The sequence below is a fragment of the Zea mays genome, chromosome 10 (genome assembly GCF_902167145.1).
Source record: "Zea mays cultivar B73 chromosome 10, Zm-B73-REFERENCE-NAM-5.0, whole genome shotgun sequence".
NCBI lineage: Eukaryota > Viridiplantae > Streptophyta > Magnoliopsida > Poales > Poaceae > Zea > Zea mays.
The window spans coordinates 25,078,866-25,102,959 of record NC_050105.1 but is presented as its reverse complement, the minus strand read 5'-3'; the positions used below and the strand labels follow the sequence as shown (position 1 = coordinate 25,102,959).

The following is a 24,094-nucleotide window of genomic DNA, read 5'->3' as shown; positions in this document are numbered from 1 at the left end:
ACTGTTACCAATGGGACAATCCTTGCATTGATGTCCCTTCTTTCGGCATATGTAGCAAAGGCGATCTTGAAGTCTTGAAGATTTCTTCCTTCCTCGTTTCTTGCTTGCTACATGGTTAGTAAATATTTTCTTTTCTAGCCCTATGCCTTTTTGTTTCAAATGGGGACAAGATTTAATAAAGTGTCCCTTCTTTGAACATTTAAAACAAAGTTTATCATCCTTGTTAATAATCAAGCCATTTTTAATATAGGGACATGATCTAATCAAGTGCCCCTTTTCAAAGCATTCACTACACTTCTTATTTCTATTTGTATGAAGTGTGACTTGATTATTACCTTGGATGTTACCTTTTATGGAGACATGGTTGAGGCTTTTGGAAGAGGTATTGATTTTCTTCTTTTGCTCCTTCCTCTTGGCAATCCTCAAGTCCTTGACATTTTCTTCAAGGGATTTAGTGCATGCCACGGTTGTTCCCGTCTCAAGCTTCTTCACCATGAGATCACGGTTATCTTGAGAAGGTCGAGCAGTGCATTTCCCTTTTAGTTGTGTCAAGCTCCTTATTAGCCTCCCATTTTCTTCTTTGAGCTTTTGATATGAATCATCGTTTGTTCCTGCAAATTCTAGCTCAAAGGAAGATTTTCTTGTCGACGGACAACAAGCATTAGCACATGGTAATGTAGTTTCAATTTGAATACATGTGCATGAGTGAGGTTGTTTAGATTTTAAGTTTTCTATTACAACCTCATGAGCTATATTTAATATGATATGATCATCCATAAGATTTTCATGAGAACTTAGAAGCATATCATATTTCTTTTGAAAAGCTAGATTTTTTACTTTTAGCTTTTCTATTTGGTCCTTAAGCAAGGCATTCCTATTTACTAATTGAGCGATACAATGTAAAGAATTATCTTGCTCAATTGAAATAGTTTCATACCTTTGGACCAAATCAACATGAGAGTACTTTAGCTCCTCATGTTCTTTAGTCAACTCGTCAAAGTGTAGCATTTTTATGGAGAGAACATCTTCTAGCCTTTGACGAGCTTCGCTTTGCTCTCTCGCTCTTTCTAGAAGTTTGAGCATGACTGCCTTATCTTCTTGGCTTAGGCGAGCGTAGAGGTGCAAGAAGTTTCTTTCTTCCTCCTCATCCTCATTTTTCCTTCCGCTATCATTTTCATTAGCCACACAACATATGTGGGAATCGAAATGGGAAGACAAACCTTTTGGAGAGGTGGATTCATCGTTTGGTCTCCATCGTTCATTTTCTTCTTCTTCCTTGCAAAGGTTAGTATCACAAATACCAAAGGAAGTAGAGGTACAAAATGAACTATCATATTTGGACTCATCAAATTTACTTTTAATCCTAGTCCAAATATCATGCGCATCGGGATTATGTTCATAATGATTCATTATGAGGGCATGATAATCTTCCTTGCTAAGAGAATTAACTAAGATGTCAAAAGCTAGATAGTTTAAGCGTATACATCTTTGATCTTCATCGGAAATATTTTTCCTATCATAACTAGGAGGGATACTCTTGTCTAAGATTTGTTCTAATTGTGGATCTACTGTTCTAAAAGCATTTATCACTCTAGTAGACCATGAATCATAATTAGAACAATCGGAAAGTAATATTTCAAGAGTTACCTCCTTGTTCTCCTTCAGAGTTGTCTTCTTGTTCTTTTGGGATCTTCTACGAGCCATCACTTCGAGTTGTTAGACTCAAGATGAAGTGCCTAGCTCTGATACCAATTGAAAGTCGCCTAGAGGGGGGTGGATAGGCGAAACCTGAAAATTAAAACTTTATCCCCCAACTAGATCCCTTGATTAGTGGTTAGAACAAGATATATAATTATCGGAGTACAAAAACTAAGTTCTTGCTAGTAAAGAGTATATCTAAATAATGCGGAAGTGATAAATCAATACAACTAATAAGTCTATGATAATAAAGCAAGAAGGCTTAAATGAGAAGAGTAATGACTTAAGTTCTTTCTTGCAAAGTGTTGCTTCACTAAATAAGAATTTATCTTGAAGTAACACCAAATGATATTAGCAAAGAATAGCGCAAGAAAACTTAGAGCAAGTGAAAACAAACAAATCACAAGCAATAAACACAAATGACACGGGTGATTTGTTTTACCGAGGTTCGGCCCTCGAAGGCCTAGTCCCCGTTGAGGAGTCCACTAAGGACGGGTCTTTTTCAACCCTTTCCCTCTCTCCACCGATCACCCAAGGATCGGCGAGCTCTTCTTCTTCTCAAGGATCACTCTCGATCCCGCAAGGACCACCACACTCTTTGGTGTCTCTTGCTAGCTTTTACAAGCCTCCAAAACTTTGGAGGAAGTTCAATGGGAGTCAAAACTCCACGAGCAAATGAACATAAAGATGTAGTACACACTATCTCTCAATGAATCTCACAAGGCACTAGGGCTAAACTCAATTGAGTAGCTCTCAATTGCTTGCTCTCTCTTTTGTGGCACTTGTGTTGGTTGTAGTGGTCTAGATCTTGCGTATAGGATGTATCAATGAATATATGTGGTTGGGAGGACTTGAGTATGTCAACTAGATGACTTGGAATGTTGCTTGGGCTCCCACACTTTGAAGTGGCCGGTTGGGGTGGTATTTATAGCCACCAACCAAAATCTAGCCGTTGGTGAAGTCTGCTGGCGAAGGGCGCACCGGACAGTCCGGTGCGCCGCCACGTCATCGACCGTTGCACGCAGGTAGTCGTTGCTCCGCTGGTGCACCGGACAGTCCAGTGAATTATAGCGGAGCTGCGCCTGAGAAACCCGAAGGTGAAGAGTTGGAGGTTGATCCTCACTGGTACACCGGACACTGTCCGGTGGCACACCGGACAATCTGGTGCGCCAGACCAGGGAGCACTTCGGTTTCCTTTTGCTCCTTTCTTTTGAACCCTGGCTTGTACTTTTTATTGGTTTGTGTTGAACCTTTGGCACCTGTAGAATGTATAATCTAGAGCAAACTAGTTAGTACAATTATTTGTGTTGGGCATTCAACCACCAAAATCATTTAGGAAAAGGTTTAAAGCCTATTTCCCTTTCAAAGCCGTTGGGGAAGGCTACTGTCGATGGGCGCACCGGACAATCCGGTGCGCCACTGGACACTGTCCGGTGCGCCGCCACGTCACCCAACCGTTAGGGTTCGGGAGCAGTCGACTGTTGGTGTCGTTGTCTTCTTATGGCACCGGACCACACCGGACATGTCCTGTTCACTGTCCGCTGCGCCTCTGACTCTGCGCTCTGACTCTGTCGCACACTGTTCTTCACTGTAGCGTTGTCAGCGCTATTTTTGCAGTCGACCGTTGCGCTAGATAGTCGTTGCTCCGCTGGTGCACCGGACTGTCCGGTGGCACATCGGACTGTCCGGTGAATTATAGCGGAGCGCGCCTGGAAAAACCCGAGAGTTGCTGGTTTGAGTTGTACGATTCTGGTGCACCGGACACTGTCCGGTGGTGCACCGGATACTGTCCGGTGGCTAGGGATGGCAGTTGAACCCGTGGGTATGGATACCCGCGGGGTTCGTACCCGGTGGATATGAATACGAGTAGAAAAACTCACTCGTGGGTCCTATCGGGTCGGATACCCAAAATATATCGGGTCGGGTATGGGTAAAATACTTTACCCATGGGTATCCAGTGGATATCCGAGATATCAATATACCTCTTTAAATATGCCACATCCACTAAAAATAAAGTACCATAATAGAATGGAGCCAAAAAATACACAACAATCCTGGTTTTGTTGCATGCTGGTTGCTGCTACTTCACCATGGGCATAGGCATGACCACGGGCTGCTGTTGCTGGCGGCAGGCTGCTGCTACTATATACCATGTCACGGGCTGCTGGAGCTAGTTGCTGCATGCTGTTTTATTTATCAATTTATCATGGCGCATGTGTTATTGATTAATGAATATTAATTTGTGTTGTGTTAACAGTCAACTATAATGTACTAGAGACCAATGAGACATTGACAATGTTATGACTGTCAACTGTCATGAACTCATTAACCTTTTATTCTCTGTACTCGAATTTAAATCTATTGGATGTGATAATTATGAGTTCAGATATTATATCGACATGTAGCTAAATATAGTCATTCTCGTGTTGTACTGGTGCTTAGATGGAAACTAAAATATTTTATGCATTTATTATAACACTAACTAAATGTTATTTAGTCTACAGTAACATATCCACTGGATACCCGATATCCGGTGGATACCCGATGGGCACGGGTACAGTTTCTCGTCCGATTGGCTTGGTGGGTATGAATATTTGTAGAAGTCTCGGGTACAATTTCGGGTCGGGTATTATTATAACCGAACAAAATCCGACCCGCTGCCATCCCTACCGGTGGCACACCGGACAGTCCGGTGCGCCGTTCCTCAGCACACTCTGGTTTCTTTTGCTCTTTTGTATTTGATCCCTAACTTGAATATTTATTGGTTTGTGTTGAACCTTTATGCACCTGTAGAACATGTATTCTAGAGCAAACTAATTAGTCCATATATTTGTGTTGGACATTCAACCACCAAAATTAATTGTAGAAAAATGTTAACGCTATTTCCCTTTCACTTCTCAGCTCCTCCCAGCGGTGTTGTGTTTCAAAAAAACTCTCTTCCACAGCATCAAAAATTTCTTATACAACTGTCCAAGGAGGATTGTAACATAAATAAGGGGAACATGGGAGAAAAACAGGGGTGGGGCTTTGGGCCGAAGCCGTAAAGGACCCTACCTTTCAGAGAGGCCAGAAGATTCTCTTCTTTCTTCACCCGGCCGCTCATTTCCTCTTCCAAGGCCGCGATGCGGGGCCTCAGCAACCTCCTTCCCTTGCTCCAGGACGCGGAGGCGGGAAACTGCCTTTGTACATTCAAGGCGCGCAAAGGCCGCCGACTCCGTGTCCCTTCTCACCGCCTCGGTTAGGCCACCATGATCCTTCTGGATCGACGCGGCATGAGTGCGGGCTACTGCGGCCTCACTCCTCGCCGCTTGGAGGTCGCCGATGGAACGTCCCCATGCTTTCTCTTGCTCGCAGAAAAGATGGGATTTATCCGCCAGCGTCCTTGCAAACGACTGTAAAAGGAAGGGTAGGGAGGCGAACCATTAGTAGATGGAATGTTACCCGCGCCGACCAACTGTGTGCGAACTCATTAATTCAACTAGATCATGCCCTATCCAGTATACATGCTATATTCAAATTAAATAGAAGATGATTAAATCTCCAACAAAACCTTTTAGTTCTAGATAGACTGAATATAACCCACATTAAAGTTGCAGCACCACATCTAAACGCGTATCACACCTAGACACATACCACACCTAATGTTGCGCGCCCTATCAACCATTTAAAGAAACGATTGAATAGCAACACTTACATGAAGATCTAGAAAAAACAAAGATGATTACCATATACAGTAAGATATAAGACAACAGACAACCGACAACACCATATAAAATCATTAAGTCTCTAGTGGTTCACCAACAAGACCGAAACTGCATTTTCAGTTTTGCTCTTTAAAAATAGGAGATGTTACATGACAAGAACCCAAAACAACAGCTGATCATCACAGATCCTTTGCATCCTTCTTGCGAGCACAAAAGCAAGATGTCCTCTCTTTTACAGCTACGCACCATCCTTTTCCAATCTGCAATCAAAGGCTATTAGGAACAATTAACAGCTAACATGCATCATGCCATCTAGAAGCATGTGAGCACTTTGAATAGACTAAACTAGCTAGGTTTAGATGTGGCACCAACAAAAGCAATGCCAATGTAATCATGCATAGGAAAATAGCATTAGCTAGTGCATTATAAAAGAATTCACATGGAGAGATTTTATTTTGTTAGCAAGAAGTTATATATACTATGTAGTGGTTGTACTAAACCAAGCAAAATAAGAATTTTGCTGAACCAAAAAAGATCGACAGCCTTTCACACGAAAAGAAAGCGATGTACAACACTGACTCATACCAAGGCTGTAGATCCAAAAGTTAAATATTCTAACTCACAGGGAAGTTACATCCATTGCCTCAAAAGGCAAACATGTAAGTAACAGCCATAGTGAGGTATAGAGGAAACACATGATACAGAATCTGTTCATTCTCAATCGTCTACTCAAAATTTATCACAAAACTAAAAATTCTAACTAAATTAATATAGTATGCAAGAGCAAATTCTTTAAATTGAGTAGCTTTTCAAGCTGCATATGAGGCCAAAAGAACAAAAAACATTCTTTCTATCACCAAAAAAGCAATGTATTTAGAACACAAGGATATATTAACATGGTTGTGGTCCTTTAATTGCTCTGAATTCTAAACATCATAATCAGGTTTGGACTCAAAATTTCTGTAGCAATAGCCATACCAAACTAAAGATGTATTATTTCCAAAAATGTCGTGATAAACAGTACACAATTCAATATCATGGTCAATATAAATGCAAGTCATTACGTTGCAACAACAAGACTTGGCTACAGATAGTGACATAGCAGAGGATATACATCAGATGCTGACATTTTTCTCTACCCATGGGCAGTATAAATGAAAGTGTTGTTTAGCATTCAAAACTTGTCCTTCGAATGTAAGTGTCGTTTTAGGTGTGGGTCCTATAGCCAATGGTCTCCACCATAGCCTGCAGACTATTAAGCACATCCATTTAACACATAGCCCGCTCACTTAATAAACGATGCAAAAAAACATTCTATACTTCTCTATCCATCAATTCAAATAAAGTAAACATATGCATCCAAACCTTCTATAATAAACGAGAACAGAGTAGCAAAAGAACATGATGTAAACTGGTCTGGTCGGCGTTTCTCTTAAGCTAGAAAGCCCAGCCTCATGTTAGAAATTTTGGATCTTCGTACAAGCACATGTGCACAGCCTGAGACTGGGAATTATCAGTGTACTGACGTAGCATAAGAGTTTCAAATAGGAATTATCAGTGTACTGACATAGCATAAGAATTTACATCAAGAGAACATAAACTCGCAAAGAATCCAAAGTAAAGGGAAGACTACTTAAATATTGACTTGTGCTTCACATGTGCCTCATGGTCGACTACAACCAATGCTTGATGACTGGATCGACTCCTCAACTACAACAATCCATAACATGCATCAATGAGGCCCAAACAATGAAAGGATGAGAAGATAACTAATATCATTTTTCATTTTGGCGAATCTATCAACCGTACCATCATGGTATTGCAATGAAATTGCTTTTATCCAAAAATATTCTCTATAGCTAGCTTTGACCACATGTACTAACAAATTAGACAATCACCACCGTAAGGGGGAAGAGCATCTTCAACAGCTCACCAATACTTCATCCGCGATAGGACAATATTGATGATCACCAATACTATTTTTCAGACTATTGGGGAATATTCTCTAGCAGATCACCAACAATCTCTCCAAATATATAAGACCCACATGTCATATTACAATTTAATTTTTCTTTCAGTTTCTCCCTCGATGTCTTCTTCCAGCTCGCATATGTGACTGTAATTTTTATGGTCGTGTGCCATCGGTCTTGGCCACCGTGACACTCATGTGTGGCCCTAGCCCTGGCCGACGCACAATGGTGTAAGCATATAAACATACTATTGTATTTATTATAGGCGGTAATGTGATCAATAGGTCAATGATACCGATTGCACTGGATCTGAAAATCAGTTGCAATGGAAAATAAATAACAGAACCTACCTCCTTTGGAGGATGTTGGAGTTGGATCGTCGAGGGTGAAGAGCGTGATGGCGAGGTGCTCGGGCAAGATGAAGCTGGAACCCATGCATGTTCTTAGAGAGCACGACAGCCACATCGAAGACCTGTTTGGTGGTCGCGGAGAAGGGCACATCTCTGTCGACCCCCCATGTTATGACAATATAGCCATCACTCGTTTCTTAAAATTATGTCAGCAATTTTGTTCACCTTGCTCTTTATAGACATAAACAATCTAGACAATAACTAATCAGGAAAACACACCTCCGAGTAAGTATAACATACTGTCTAATTCTATAAGTATTTTACCTTCAGAAACCTTAGTCAAACTCAGTGATCCAAGACCTGTCACCTTTTAAGTTGTCATTCATCGTTGTTTTTGCTACCTTACCGAAGTATGATAGGGTATAAAATACATGCAGCCACTTATATATTATAGTCTTACACTAATTCAACTACAAAATAATGATTAATGAGCTTACTTTGGTGACAAATTTCCATGAATGATTGGCTCAACTTTGCACTCAGAGATAATTCAGTCTCCTGAACAAGGAAACAAATCCGGAACACTCTGTTTGGTTGCGTTCGATTGTAGAGGAGCAGAAACAAGCTTCATAGTGCTGTTTGAATTGTATCCAGCTAAATCGATACAAAATTGTTATCTCAAAATTGTTATCTGAAATTGTTATCAGAGATAGGGGTGAGCAACTCGCGGCGGCGGCGCTCGGGAGGCCGAGAGGGACTACGTGGGATAGTCCGAGCGAGAAGTTCGAGGGGAGAGGAGTGTGGATGGTGTGGCTGTGGCTGGAGGTTTTACGTCCGTTGAAACTGAGGTTTCGCGTCCGCGTGCGTCGACCCATAGAGACGCGCGCGTGGCCAACGCACACGCGTCACGTGACAACTGGCGCGTAGACCGCCGAACGCGGATAGGCGTCCAAAAGGGGTCAGGTTTTAATAACTTAGATACCTACTAATATGTTTATATTCTAAAGAGGGGTATGCAAAACACAAAACTATATATTCACAACAAAAGACCCGTCTAGGAAGAATCAGAACAAAAAATGACCTAGTCAAAAACACATAATCGAAGGGTATGGGACAGATACAAACATGTTTATATTCTAAAAGGTTATGAACAACATAGAATGATAGAACCAAATTCACAACAAAAGATGACCTATCCAAAATCACATGATCCAATGATATGGAGAGTTGAAAATAATGTGTAAGAAACTAAAAACAACAAACGTCGTCCAGAATACCCAAATCAAGTCTCATGAGAGAACATGACATATCACATATGCCACCTCAAGATATTCCTGCATAGTTGCATTGTTAAATCAAACATATCAACACTGACGCAATGATTCTGAAAAATTTAAAAAGTAATTTTCATCAAACGGGGAATGATAATGGATGCATTATTAGTTCGTTACCTTCGTATAGTGTGTTTCCAGGTCCACAAGGGCTCTTTCCTCTGGAGTTTTTGCCCTTAAGAAACAGAATGCAAGAGATAACATCTGCCCATCTACCTACAAAAGCAGGGGAGGAAGACTTAACTCATGCCACAAATAGTTGAAAATTATAATTGGTGCCTCTTGTAGCACTTCCTTTGCATTTCGCAATATTGAGCATATTCAATCCACAAATATGTATGCAAACACACAAAATCCAGTATCTTTGAGAAGCATTAAGCATATTCATGTATCAAATTACTGTTGATGCTAGTAAAACGTATAGTACGGAACCACTGGTAAGTACACAGCAAGAAAAGAGTATCACATGATGACGATGGCGGCGCTGAGAACTTGAACCCATTGCTCAGGCTGCCGGCGCGGACGGCCGCAGCGCTGGCAAGGCTAAGCGCACGCGCTAGGGAGCGACCACTCACCGTGGGACGCCTACAGCGGCGCGCACGTTGAGGGCTTGGATGGGGCTGCCGTCGGCGAGAGCGAGGAAGAGAGAGACGGTCGCCGAGGAGAGGGGCTCGGTAGGCAGTAGGCACCACACGGCTTTGGTCGCCAGGTCAGGGGCGACCGGGTGAGGCAGCCGGGGCTCAGAGCTAAATTTGATGAATGTTTCGGGTCCCCGGTGGAGCCTCCTGGTGCGAGAAAATGGTAGGAAAGCACCCAAATCGAGCAGATCTACCCTGCTCTGGCTTGAGCAGCACATCTCTTCCAAGAATCGAACAGGCAAAAGGAGTTAAGAGTATAGATCCGGACCTGACTTCAAGGTTGCCGGTGATGTTCTGGAAGAGCTGAAATATACACATGCTAACGACAACGCCCATCGTCACGAACAGCAGGTACACTTGCGCATCACCAATCAAACCACCATCACACAGATGAGTTAGTGAGTGAGTGAGAGAGAGAAACTCGACTTGGGTCGGAGCTAGTGGTTGGCCATCAGACTGAGACGCGACTGCGACAGCGAAGGATGGGGAGAGTGGAGAGGCGATGTCGGAGGAGGGGAGCCGCTGCCGCTGTTGCCGCTGCCTCGCGCACCGTCGTCGGCCACCGATTCGCCGCCGTCGAGGTTAGGGTCCTAGCCTCCTGGGTCGCAATGGATGCGATGAGGCGGGGCCGGAGGGGAAGAGGTTGACAGAGGGAGCAGCTCGCAGAGGCTATCAGACGCGGCCGCGACGGCGAAGGATGGGGAGAGTGGAGAGGCGACGTCGGAGGAGGGGGAGCTGCTGCCGCCGTAGCCACCGCCTCGCGCACCATCGCCGGTCCGCCGTCACCGAGGTCAGGGTCCTGGGTCGCGATGGGCACGATTAGGCTGGACGGGGGAGGGAGATAGGGGCGAGCAACTCACGGCGACGGCGCTCAGGAGGCCGAGAGGGACGACGTGGGATAGTCCGAGCGAGAAGTTCAAGGGGAGAGGAGTGTGGATGGTGTGGCTGTGGCTAGAGGTTTTACGTCCGTTGAAACCGAGGTTTCGCGTCCGTGTGCGTCGGACCCATTGAGACGCGCGCGTGGCCAACGGACACGCGTCACGTGACAACTGGCGCGTAGACCGCCGAACGCGGACAGGCGTCTAAAAAGGGTCAGGTTTTAATAACTTAGATAAAGCTCGGTTTGGGATGCATCTGAGGACAGCCAGGGACTAGGAAGATGTACGGAATGACGGTCTTGTCCACACCCTTACGAACCTCCATGGCTTCTCTAAACCACCAGGCGATTTCCCCATCGTTGGGAGGTGAGGCGCTCAGTCGTGTGCCCTTCGGTGAAGCGTCGACGGTCATCTTGTACAAAGGTAACCACCTAGCCATAAGGGGAGCTACCTTGCGACAGAGGTAGTTCCCAATCACCCCTACCAGCGTGACCCTCGGAGATGGATGTCCGCACAACCGATATGTGCCGCCTTCGCTTGGGCGCCCGGCGCCAGCCGCCTAGGGAGCAATTCAGCCGAGAAAAAGTGGCACTAGAGGCGAAGTAGAGGAGACATCCCAAGATATCCCTCACACAAAGCCACACAGGCGGCCATATGCTGAACCCCATTAAGGTTGAGGTGGTATAGCTAGATCTTGTAGTAATGAAGGAGACCCACCAAAAATGGGTGAGGGGGCATCGCAAAGCCCCGCTCGTGGAAGTGCACGACCAAAGCCAGGAAGCCCGCCAGCAACTCAGGAACTTCTTCGGAGCCGAGGAGCAGGTAGTCTCCATCATGGAGCAGCCCACATGAAGTAAGCGCATCCAAGCGACCTTGATCGACCAAGGAGCGGCTCTAGAATCCGGTGATGGATGGCAGTGATGAAACGAGAGTCGTGCATAACCCTAAAGATCGAATAGGGAACCAAAGCCAAGTGGTGACTCAGCCCCGAATTGAGAGTGGCCGACCCACCAAGACACGATCACCGAATTGAAGGCGCGACCCGATAATAATAAGAAGTCTCAAACTGACATGTTGTTGACCTTGGTGAATAGGCCTGGGTTGAGCAGAAGGCCTACCCCGAAATCAAATGACACCCGGATCCGAGTATCTGACCCAGGCGCTAGGCAACGACCGAACGACACAGGTGTGACGCCAGGGCTTGACTGCCATGCAACCATGCTCGAGTAAGACTCGTCCCGCCTTGTCAATTTGTAATACTATATCCCTTTTAAGGAAGGAATTGGTGGTGGGTCCAAGCCAACCCCTAGTTGCAAGGAGGCCTGATTGGAGTCGAAAACTTGTAGTTCGAAGGCCATCCCGTGAAGGTTCGTGGTTGCTCCCAAAACCCCAGAGTGAGGGGCGATTATGAAGTAGGCACTTGTACCACCGATGAGGCGACCAAAGGTGGGGCAGGTGAATGGGAGCCACTAAAAATTCTCGTCTTGTGAGTATGTGACTTTGATCCCAAAGTTCAACCTAAAAGCCATCTAGGGACTCAGAGGAGCAGATCATAGTGCAACACAAAACAATGTCGTTTGTATGCACCAAAAGCCCTAAAAACTGCAGACCTAACTTACTAAAAAAATATCAGAGTCAAAAGCACCAGAAATTCCGAGCGGCAGTGCCGGCTTTAGGTCTCGCAGTGCCACGCACACGGGCGGAAGTGTCAGGCAAGAAAAAATGCCCAAAACAATCTTAAACTTCACAAAAAGTTTGCACGGGGTAAAAGATGTTTACTGGTGAAGTATGAACCCGAGCAAAATAGAAATCGAAGCGCAGATCAGAAACCCGAGAGTGATGTGGTTTTGTTGGGGTTTTCTCAAAACAAACTCAAGGGGAACTCAACTAGGATCACGACCAAGAACATCACCGTGAGGGCGTACACTGTGATCCAAAGAGTCTTTCTCCATGCAAATAAACCCCAACAACACCCATATCAAAAGAACTCAAAGGTTCTCCACAAATCCACAAGAGAAGAGGAAGGGAGAAACCAAGAACACAAAACTTCAGAATTTCAGCAAGGATGCAAAACTGAGATTAAGAAGTGACCAAAACATGTGGGCCATACCGGTGACCGTTCCTCGAATTAAAAACTTGAAGAACACAAACACAGTCGAAGTACAAAATCACTGTGGATCCTTGGCTAAAAACTAGAGTCGTCTAGAGATAGGAAATATGAGTGCTAAAACCCTAAGACAAAACAAATGGCAGTTAAGTGATGCTGAACTAAACAACCTACCATTCTATTTATAGAGGGTTATTTACACTTCCTAAACTAGCCCTATTTAATTATAGTCTATTCACTCTACCGAGGGCAAAATGGACCAACTCCTAGGTTTTTGATCCGACGGCCATGTCCTTCACACTGAGTTGCTTCGCCTCGATGCACCCTCCGCGATCACGCCACGTGCCACCACTGGTTCCCTCCAGAACCGTTGTCCCCGAGTTTTGAGGCCCAAACTCAGCAAAACCCACCATCTATAGCACTGGGTGGTTTTGAGGCCCAAACCACCAAACCCGCCGTGAGTACCACACTGCGTGCACGTCCTCCACGACCAGACGTGTGTCCCGCCAGACGTCAACCACACTGTCAACACGACCCACTCCACCATGTCCTCGCGTGAGTGCATGTCCCAGGTGTCAACCACCACGGCTGGTCACCTGGCTGCTCTGATCCGTCAGTCAAGACCCAACACTCACCCTTCACCGCTCCTGGTCCATCAGCACGAGTCTGCATGACCTTCACCGCAGTCGTCGACCATCATCTCTGTTCTCCACACTTGCACACCACAAGCCAACCGACATGGTTGCACAAGCATAATCTCACACTCTGGTTAGTCCACTGACTACCCTAGAGTGCTACCCATTGATAATCACTCATCATCAACCTGAACCACAAGGGACAAAATCAACCTTGTGTTCGCAATCTCCCCCTTGATGAGTGCATTGTCAACACCACCATATGAGCATATGTAAGCAGAGAGAGGAAGACGAAGAGAAACTCACTCAAATGACCAAAAGCCGGATAAAAGCCAAACACATCTTTTAGAGTAAGCAAAGCTTGGTCCCCAAAGAAATGGGCAATGGCTCAACACGACCAAGCAAGAAAAGGCTAGCCCTCAATAAGAGGCAAAAGCAGGGCTCAACACCAATAGCCAGAAGCCAACAACTTATCAGAGCACAAAAAGCTTCATCGAAGAATATGAAACTAATTCAGAGCATAAAATCAGCACAAAAGCTGAAACCAAAGCTAGTCCCACCAGAAAGAGGCAAACAGCTCAACACAACTATCAAAAGCTAAAAAAGGCTCAAATCTCCTTCCCCCTATCACAATACTCCCAAAAATCTCTCCCTAGAGACAAGCAACTCCAAATAGTTAGAATCAACACATGTCTCCCCCTTGGATGAGAGGAAGCCCAAAAGTTAAAATTTCTCCCCCTCGATTGAGGAACTGGGAAATCTCAAAATCTCTCCCCCTTGTTGACAAATGAACTCATCAAGCACAAACAAGGGTAGAAAGAACAACTCCCCCACGACAAGAGAACTCCCCATGAGAAAATGCAGAATTGCAAAAGAGAGGAAGAAAATAGAGAAAATGCAAGAGCTTTAGGAGTATATCAGTCAGTGTAAAAATTCTCTAAGTGGTGTTGTGCTATGTGTGTAGCAATAAATGCACTTGCTAGCAAACACTCAAACTGATCATATGCAAAAGATATGTGAAGTATAAGTATTTTGATTCAGTTTTAAGTAATTCAAAAAAGATGTTCACTATTAAAGACAACACTAGACATAGAGTGAGCAGGAAATCAACTAAGTGGAAGTCAAGGTAAACTAGGTGAACTGCCCCAAACAACGATCACTCATCATGCTAGAACCATATCTGAAACTGATACCATTTGAAATTTTCTAGATTTATCGAATTTGCAGCGGGTTCCAAATTTCATTGAAAAGCATGTGAGTGCGAGAGGTTGTAAGCATTGTATTTTTATACCTTTTTCAACTAGGTGTAGCCTATGGAGAAAAGCAATCAGAAGCTAAAGACACCAATTTCGATCTTCCACTACACTACTCAACTTCATCCAAAAGTGCAAACGGAAGCAGTCTCAATATAGTGATGTGGTGACAAACGCAAACCCATCTCGAATGCAGCACAAGATTTTTCACAACACTTATGGCACTCGTGTTATCACAAACAAAGGCACATGATGAAAATCCAAGCCAAAATTCTGTAAAGTAGACATCATCCATAACAACTGCGAGCAACAGCTAGCGACAGCGATATACTCAGCCTCTGTGGTACACTGGGCAACGCTAGACTGTTTGCGCGAAGACCAGGAAACCAATGAAGTCCCCAAAAAGTGACAAGTCCCAGAAGTAGACTTGCGCTCCAAACGACAACCCACAAAATTAGCATTAGAGTAATCGCACAAAGACAGAATGGATGAGGAGTACCACAAACCAAACTCAGGAGTGAAATATAGGTACCTGATAATCCACTTCACAGCCCATCTGTGAGATGTGCATGGGGAAGCCTGGAAATGAGCGCACAGACACACGGCGAAGTGTATGTCCGGCTTCGTCGCAGACAAGTACAAGAGAGATCCAATCATGCTCATGTGCTCCTTCTGATCCATGGGCTCATCGTACTCATCAACATCAAGCGCCATCATGGTGGACATGGGCGTCGAAAGAGGCTTGGCCTCGCCCATGTCGAACTTCTTTAGGATGTCCTTTGTATACTTGTCTTGATGCACAAAGGTCATGTCTTGAGTCTGCTTGATTTGTAGCCCAAGAAAGAAGTTCAACTCATCTATCATGCTCATCTCAAACTCCTTGCTCATAAGATCTGAAAATCTAGACACAAGAGCTTGAGAAGAACCAGCAAAGATAATATCATCCACATATATCTGAACTAAAAGGGTGTCACTACCATGCTTGAGGCGAAAAGAGTTTTGTCCACAAAGCCCATTTTAAAACCCTTTGAAAGCAAGAAAGATTTCAAACGCACATACCAGGATCTAGGGGCTTGTTTCAAACCAAACAAAGTTTTTTGCAATTTAAACACATGGTTTGGAAACTTGGCACTCTCAAAAACAGAGGGCTGCCTCACATAAACCTCTTCCTCTATATACCCATTTAGAAAAGCACTTTTGACATCCATTTGAAAAAGTTTAAAACCCTTCGAAGCAGCAAAAGAAAGAAGGACTCTAATGGCTTCTAAACAAGCAACAGGGACAAAGGTTTTCTCATAATCTATTCCCTCATTTTGGCAATACACTTGGGCAACCAACCTTGCATTGTTTCTCACTACAAACCTATCCCCGCTCCGTTTTTTTGAAAACCCATTTGGTACTGATGGGATGGCAGTTAGAAGGAGGTGGCACCAAAACCCAAACCCGATTTCTCTCAAAATTTTCAAGCTCCTCATGCGTAGCAATATCCCAGTTAGGATCAGATAAAAGCATGTCCAACATCCCGGGGTTCAAAAGTAGCAACAAAAGTTGAGTGAGCAAAGTGAGACATCCCATGATACCTAGAGCGAGTGACTCGCTCATCAATATCACCAATCATCTGTTGAGGAGGGTGATCTCTCTGAACATGTCATGGAGCCGTCCTCGAAGAGGTGGCCTCCCCCTTAACAACAGCCTCAACTCCTCTAGACTCAGCAGGAGCTGGCTCGAGCGGACCCCAACTGGTGGAAGAAGTAGGGTCAGGACTGTTAGCTGAGGTAGTGGAAATAGGGTCGACTAGGGTAGCTGGTGGAGTCGGCTCGGAATCACCCTAATCGGCATCGTCGTGCTCCTCCTCGATAAAGATGGTATGTCCCATCTGATCTGGACCTGCAGGATCAAAGAAAGGGGATGAATAAGGTGCACTTTCATCGAATGTAACCTCACAAGTCTTCATAATGCGGTTAGTCTCCAGGTTAAGAACACAATAAGCATGAGAATGTAATGCATAACCCAGGAAAACCACATCAAAAGACCGAGACTCAAATTTATCCAAATTTCCCTATTCAGACAAAGCATCTGTAGCCAAACACCCTGAAATAACTAACCTTGGGTGGCCGTCCAAATCGCAGCTCATAAAAAGTTTTGTTTGGAAAAGCCCAAAGAAAGATGCTATTGGACACATGGCAAGCAGTGTTGATCCCTTCGACCCAAAAACACATAGGAGTCCTATGATCATCAAGCATCGTCCTAGCCATCTCAGCAAGGGTCTGATTCTTGCGTCCAACAATGCCATTCTGTTGGGGCACATACAAAGAGGAAAACTAATGCTCGAGTCCCAAAGAAGCACAAAAGGTTTTACAATGAGTATTTTTGAATTTTGTGCCATTGTCACTGTGTATAGTTCTCATGGCATTCTTAGGAAACTCATTCTGCAACCAAAGAATCAAATCCTAAGCATGAGTAAAAGCCTCATCCTTCATCGCCATAAAGAACACCCAAGAATAGCGAGAAAAGTCGTCGACAACCACAAGCACATACCACTCCCCTTAAAAGAGAAAACCCTGGCTGGACCAACAGTATCCATATGAAGCAATTCGCTAGGATGCGATGTCATCTCCTTGGTGACCAGGGAATGGGAAGCGGCAACCATTTTTCCATGACGACAATGGTGACAGACAAGATCCTTCTCAAATTTCAACTTGGGCAATCCTTGGATGAGGTCAAGTGAGCTCAAACGACATAAAAGATCGAAGATCAAGTGACCTAGCCTCCTATGCCACTTCCAGAGAGAAGAAGAAGATTCTACCAACAAACATCAAGAAGGGCTAGAAGAGTGTGAAACATCAGCACTTAAAACTCGACCAAAAGGGGAAATATGACAAACAAGATCCCCACGGGCATCCAAAACCCAAGACAAGCCCTTTTTAAAACACACTTCATAGTCATCCTCAAGGAGTTGTGAAACAGAAAGAAAATTGAAATGAAAGTTTGAAACCAAAGCAACATCCTTGAGGACAAAACTCTCGTTCACTCGAACGGAGCCACGAGAAATTACCTTACCTCTTGACTTATCCCCAAATGTGATGTATTCCTTACCAATAATGGGGTCGAGGCTAGAGAACCGTTTTTTTGCTTCCGGTCATGTTGTGCGAACAGCCAGAATCTATGAGCCATATGTTCTCTAGGCCTCTGTCCTGCATTAGTAGAAAGACACAGGGTGAGCAAATGGCACAACACTAGGGTTAGGATACTGAGGATAATACCAGTGCTACGACATCTACCCATAAAAAGTGCTAGGAAAAACAACACCCATCCCCAGTCCAGAAGGGAAGCGATCACCACAAGAAGGAAACTGTGGTCCGTTGGGGAAGAACCAAAGCCACTGCTATGGGGTTCTTGGCCAAATGGCACACGACCTATACCCTACCGAGCACGACCACCACATGGTCTCACTGCCTGAGGCCTAGCAGCAAGAGGCAAAGCACCTCTAGGCCTCACAATATGTCTATGAACAAACTGAGCATGAACACCATGAGAAGGGCGGTTCATGTTCTTCCTGCTTGACTCAGAAACTCAACGCTCAACTCTCTTCTCCTAAAGCAAAAATAAGCCAGATGCCCATCCCTCTCACAATACTCACAATGGAACCTCACCTCTCTCTTAGGTGGATTTCGTTTGTTGGAGGGAGCTTTCTTTTTGGATGGCTTTGGGGCTCTAGGAAGGGGATGACTAGAGATGTTGGGAAGGGTATCAAGTGTGTTCCTAAGGTGGTTAGGGTTTAGAACCCACACTTGTTTCTGCGGAGGGGCTCTCACAGGCTCCTCAATCACACCATCCCCCACAGAGGTGATATGCTTAGGTGGGGTGATTTTGATAAGCTTGTTAGTGGCAGAAGGTTTCTCTAATGGTTTCAATCCACTCAACAACCTTTCCAAAGCAAGTGACACTCCCATCCTTAGTAGCAAAGCCTAACCTCGGTCCGCTAGTTCCCCTCTTGAACTGACTAATCATCATGCCCAACTAGGGCTCACTGCTAGACACCCATCTCAAGTCTGACCGAGGGTATGTGTTTTCTTCATCGATCCGGGTCTTGTCGTGTCTGCAGAACTCAAGAGCAGACTTCAAACCCTCACAAAGTGCACACTCCGTAGGTGAAGGGGCACTCACTGAGCTAACCTTCTCAAGAAAGGATATCCTAGTGTCTCTCTCTACTAGCTCAGTTTGTAAGCTAGGACAAGCAGTACGCGCACCTAACAAGTTAGGCCTAGATCTCAACTCGTCGTGCTCATCTAGAAAGTGTCATACTTGGTCTACAAAGTTGTGATGTTTGACATGTGTAGAGTTGTAAGTGCAATCAACCTCTTGAGGGTTTTGGTGATTAATGGACAAAACAAATAAAAATGTACTAATAAGTTTTCTCCTAGTGTATGTTAGTTTTAAATTATAAAAGGATGCACATGAATGAAATAGATGAGCAAACAAGGAACCAAGTGATGAAAAGTAATGATCTATAGGTGGTTTGTGGTGAAGATTCCCCAGTATTTTGATTATCTACTCTTAGTAATAGGGATCTTCACATGCTTAGTTCTTTTGCGAGGTAAGAATGATGTGCACCAACTAATTATATCTGGTTCAAAATTCTTGTTTTGAAAAGCTGCGAAGTCACCGTTTGGTTTCTCCCTCCTTCCCTTCAAAATCTGATTTTCCTATGTATGTCGGTTCAACTGGGTTCAATGCTAGTTCAACCGGAATTCTTCAAGTTCTTCTCTAGAAAATCTAGGTTCGATCGAAATTTCAAATTCAGGTTCAAGTAGGAATTTACAGAGAGTTCTCTACTGGATACCGGTTCAACCGGGATCAGGGCCAGTTCAATCAGAAATTGTGAAGTCGCCTAGAATCAGCCAAATCTAATTTGTGGTGGCTATAAAAACCTTTCTCCCCCTCTTCTAAACCCTAAGGATCTCAAACCTAAACACTGTGACAGCTGCTCTCCTTCGTTTCAAAGCACTAGAACTCCGATCTCGCACCCCAGGTCCTTCCTCCTTCGATCGGTGGGAAGATTCTTCGATGTGACATAAGTTCTAGATCTAAAGCACGATTTTGATTCAAGTTCTTCGGTCTTTCTCTTTCTAGCTGGTGCAAATCGTTCTTACTTGCAATCTCTTTGTTCTTGGAACGTGTTGTTCCTTGTGTGCTTGTAATCTTGACTTGGGACTCTCCAAAGTTGTGGACGACCCCAAGAACGTTTTGTATCACCGACTCTTTATGGAAAAATGAGTAAGGGATTGCCTTGACTTGTGTGGTAGGCAATGAGGAATGGGGTTGAGAAAGACCCGGCCCTTTGTGGGCACCTCAACGAGTAGGGCACCTTGGTGGTGTGACCAAACCTTAGTAAAAATCGTGTGTCTCGTGTGTTTTATGGGTGTGATTTTGTCTCTCATCATCTTAGATCTTTGATCTACTTAGTTGATTTCAATTCAACTCTTCCACTGCGTTTATTAGTAGTAGATCTAAGTAGTTTCAATTAAGTTCATAGCTGAATAGGTGAATCTCGGTTGAATCGGCCTCAAACCTGGCCGGCCTCCCCTGTTGAACTGCCTTTTCTCACAAAAGTTCGAAGTTTGTGTTGGGAATTGCAGGTGTATCCTATTCACCTCCCTCTAGGCTACTTTCAATTGGTATCAAAGCTTCATACCTCGTTTATAGCGCTTAACCGCATGAGGAAATGATCATGTTGGCTCCAAGGAACAATGAGGATACCCTCATCGAGGAGATCTTGACCACGTCGAGTGGTGAGGAGTTGGATCATCAAATTCTCAACATCGCCATGAAGCTTGCTGAAAAGATGTTCCTCAAGATGAAGAGGATGAGGCCAAGAAAAAGGCCGAAGAAGAAGAAGCAAAGAGAAAAAAAATCAAAGAAGACAAAGAAAAGAAGCCGATCGACTACAACAACGACTTGGTTGAACTCTGGTGTTTAAGGTAATGAGAAAAATGAACATCAACACCGAGGAGTCACTAAATAAGGGTAATGTTCACGAGTTTAATAAAGTTCCATTTGATTACTCTAGATCTTTTGTACCAAACTTCTTTTTTGCACCACTCGGAAAACTTCAAACTCTCAATCTATTGAATTATGATGAGTGGCCAATAAGATGAAGTCTCATATAATGGGTGTGCATCCAAGTCTCTAAGAGATTGTCAATGTAGGTGCATGCAAACCCAGGTTTGGCGAGGAAATGACCCCAAAATGACGCAAGATCTTCACCGGAATACTGAAGCACAGAACATCATCAAAGGAAGTTTGATTGCAAAGGAGTACATGGAAGTACAGGGACGAGAGGATGCTCGTGAGATCTGGAGCATTCTAAAGATGTCACATGAAGGTGATCCCAAAGCGAAAAGACATCGAATTGAGTCCCAGGAAAGTGAACTAGCAAGGTATGACCGGGTAAAGGGCGAGTCATTGAAATCACTTTTTGATCGGTTGATGGTTCTAGTAAAAACCAAAGTTTACCTCGCTAGATAACCCCTCTCTCTTACTCACTCAAATTCAATAGACAATATTATTTGGATCATCTCTCATCCCTCTCCCTCCCACGCGACCCTGTCGCCCCAACCTCCCCTCCCCCGCGTCTCCGCCCCTCCTCCTCACTCGCGCTGGTGCTGTCAACCCCTCCTCTCGTGCCGTCGTCGTCGCTGTCGACTCCTCTCTTATTCTCGGGATCGTAGTGTTAGCACGAGCTATATGCTAGTGTTATATTTTTTTTAAAACATGCTTGAACCATAATATATTTGAAGTGATGGATTATATAATGGTAGTGATGAATAGTGATAACAGTGATAAACAATATTATCGATTGTATTGAAGATAATCATTAAGACTGTCTCCAACAAAGAACTCTATACTATTCTGTATGCTAAATTTAGAGTTTGAACCATCCTGTAAAGCCTCTAGCAACGAACTGCAAATCGTTCGCTAAAGTAGCGGACGCTGTCCCGCACTCTATTCGTAGCGATGCACTGTGCATCCGCTATCCAGTGATTACACCGAAATCATCGCAACACAGTAACGGGACTGGTGGGGACTATATTGGTTCAGTCGCCGTCGACGGTGCTGGGGACGACGACAGTGCGACTTTTGATGAAATGGTCAAGTTAAAACTGTTATGTTTATTTTTCATATTTTACTAATTTCTAGTTCATGCTAGGCAATAACGACGCAATGACGTAAATCATTTATTTAATTTTAATCCATGGCGTACGTTATTTTACTTATATATATACACACGTTATTTTTAAGCATAATATGTATAAGTTCAAAAAATTGTAGTATTGAAAAATTATTAATTTCATCATTTTAATGTCATACGTTAGAACCAATTTAAAATATATGAAAAACAATGAATAAATATGGTAGTTTATATATTCTATTGTGTAGATATAAAAGATCGAATTTAGAGAATGTTACTGGAGAATGAGAAGATATAGAGAACATAAATTTTTAGAGTGTGCTATAAAAAAAACATGAAATAATTGTTTAGAAAATTAAATTTAGTTAACGTTGCTGAAGATATATGCTCTTATATCCCCAAAATTCCATTTTTGTCGACGCCGACTCCAACTCAGTAGTCTATCCCCACCGCGAACCGCCGCAGGAATCTCTGACGATGGCCCCGCCGGCCGCTGCGGTTGCCGCCGTCCGCCACCACAGCCCGCACCTGCTCCTCCGCCGCGGGGGCGGGGGTCTCCTATCATCGCCTTCGGGCCCCGCCACGCTCCCTTTCGCCTCGCGGGGTGCGGCCTCCGCGCCCGCGCGCCTGCGCCTGCCGCCGCCGCAGTTCTCTCTCTCCCCCGTCCCGAAGAGCCTCTCCGCCGCCTCCTCCTCCCACGTCATTGTACGGTCCCTCTTCACCGGCATTGTCGAGGAGGTCGGCCGCGTGCGCCGCCTCGGCCCGCCGCTCGCGCCGTCTGGGGGTGGCGGCGGCGAGGCTCTTGGCCTTGACTTGGAGGTCGAGACCAAGGACCTCCTCGCCGGTACTCAGCTCGGTGACAGTGTGGCGGTCGACGGCGCCTGCCTCACCGTTGCGGCGATCGACCCGGCCGCGTCCACGCTCACCTTCGGAGTGGCCCCGGAGACGCTCCGCCGGACGTCCCTGGGAGAGCGCGCCCCAGGCGACGGCGTCAACCTCGAGCGCGCACTCACTCCGTCGTCCCGCATGGGCGGGCACTTCGTGCAGGGCCACGTCGACGGGACCGGGGAGATCGTTGCGTTCCGGCCGGACGGGGACTCGCTCTGGGTCACCGTGCGCGCCCCGCCGGAGATCCTCCGGCTGCTCGTGCCCAAGGGCTTCGTCGCCGTTGACGGCACTAGCCTCACTGTTGTCAGTGTGGACGACGAGGGCGGCTGGTTTGACTTCATGCTCGTCAGGTACACGCAGGACAACATCGTGCTGCCGACCAAGAAGGTCGGAGACAAGGTGAACCTAGAGGCGGATATACTGGGTAAGTACGTCGAGAAGCTCCTCGCTGGGAGGGTTGAGGCCATGGCGAAGGTTGATTCTTGATCTACCATTGCTGAGCTGCTGGATCAATGGTCATTCTACAGGTATTTCAGCAATGTTATGTTCATCAATAATAGCAGTTCATTCCATTTTGTTGCAATTGGCTTGTTGTTTTTTTATTTCAGACTTTCAGTGAGACAGTAATAAAACATAAGTGATCGAGGAAATGACTTATCATTTCTTTTCATCCGTTGAGATAAATGTACAAGTATCCATACTCTAATATGCAGCCAAATTTAGAAGTTTGTTTTGTTGCTGATGAATATTAGCAAAGGGTGAACAAGAGCAGCATAGCAGCATCCAGAAACTAAGTGACTAATGTTGCTGCCAAATAAATGATAAGGCCCTCCAGAACAATCATATCCAAATAACTGCTAGGGGTTCCTTTACTGGCTGGCAATATCACAGACGTCGCAGGCAAAAGCCAGAGCAAGGAGAGTCCACATAAGGCACTATACGTACTAGAGTTTAGTTAAGTTAGAGTTCATTAAGTAGGAGATGGAATAGGGAGATATTAGTTGTTTTTGGATATGATTTTGTTAGAGATAAAATAGGTTGTCAGCCTTATAAGGCAAATAGTTTGTAATAGGAAGTTATCGAAAGAATAAAGATCTCCCAAGAGGAGTGATCACCTTCGATCATCCTGGCCACCCAAGGTGATCGTTCCTCTGTTCCACCATATCTCCTCCTCTCCCTTCCCAACTCCTCTCTACTGCTCTCCTTGGCGCACATCAAGAAGGAGAAGGTAGGGTCGACCACAACAATTGGTATCAGATTCATATGGAGCAGCGCTTTCCATAGCCGGCTCCAGCGGCGATCCTGAACCAATGGCGGTGACTGATAAACTTGATTTCTTCGTCAACCAAGTGACATCACTGAACAACCTCGGAATCAAGATCTTCGGTCAGATGGAAACACTCAATCACCGCATGGAATCCCATGATGTGTGGCTAGCGTGGCTAGAGAA

The 24,094-nt window shown here is 44.8% G+C and overlaps 1 protein-coding gene across 1 annotated transcript; it reads left to right on the top strand.

Moving 5' to 3' along the window:
• The first annotated feature begins 22,170 nt into the window (after positions 1-22,170).
• Positions 22,171-23,383, top strand: LOC100282978 (Riboflavin synthase alpha chain). The gene has a single exon (NM_001155882.2). The coding sequence runs from the start codon at positions 22,234-22,236 to the stop codon at positions 23,128-23,130; it is 897 nt and encodes a 298-aa protein (NP_001149354.1). The 5' UTR covers positions 22,171-22,233; the 3' UTR covers positions 23,131-23,383.
• Positions 23,384-24,094: the final 711 nt, after the last annotated feature.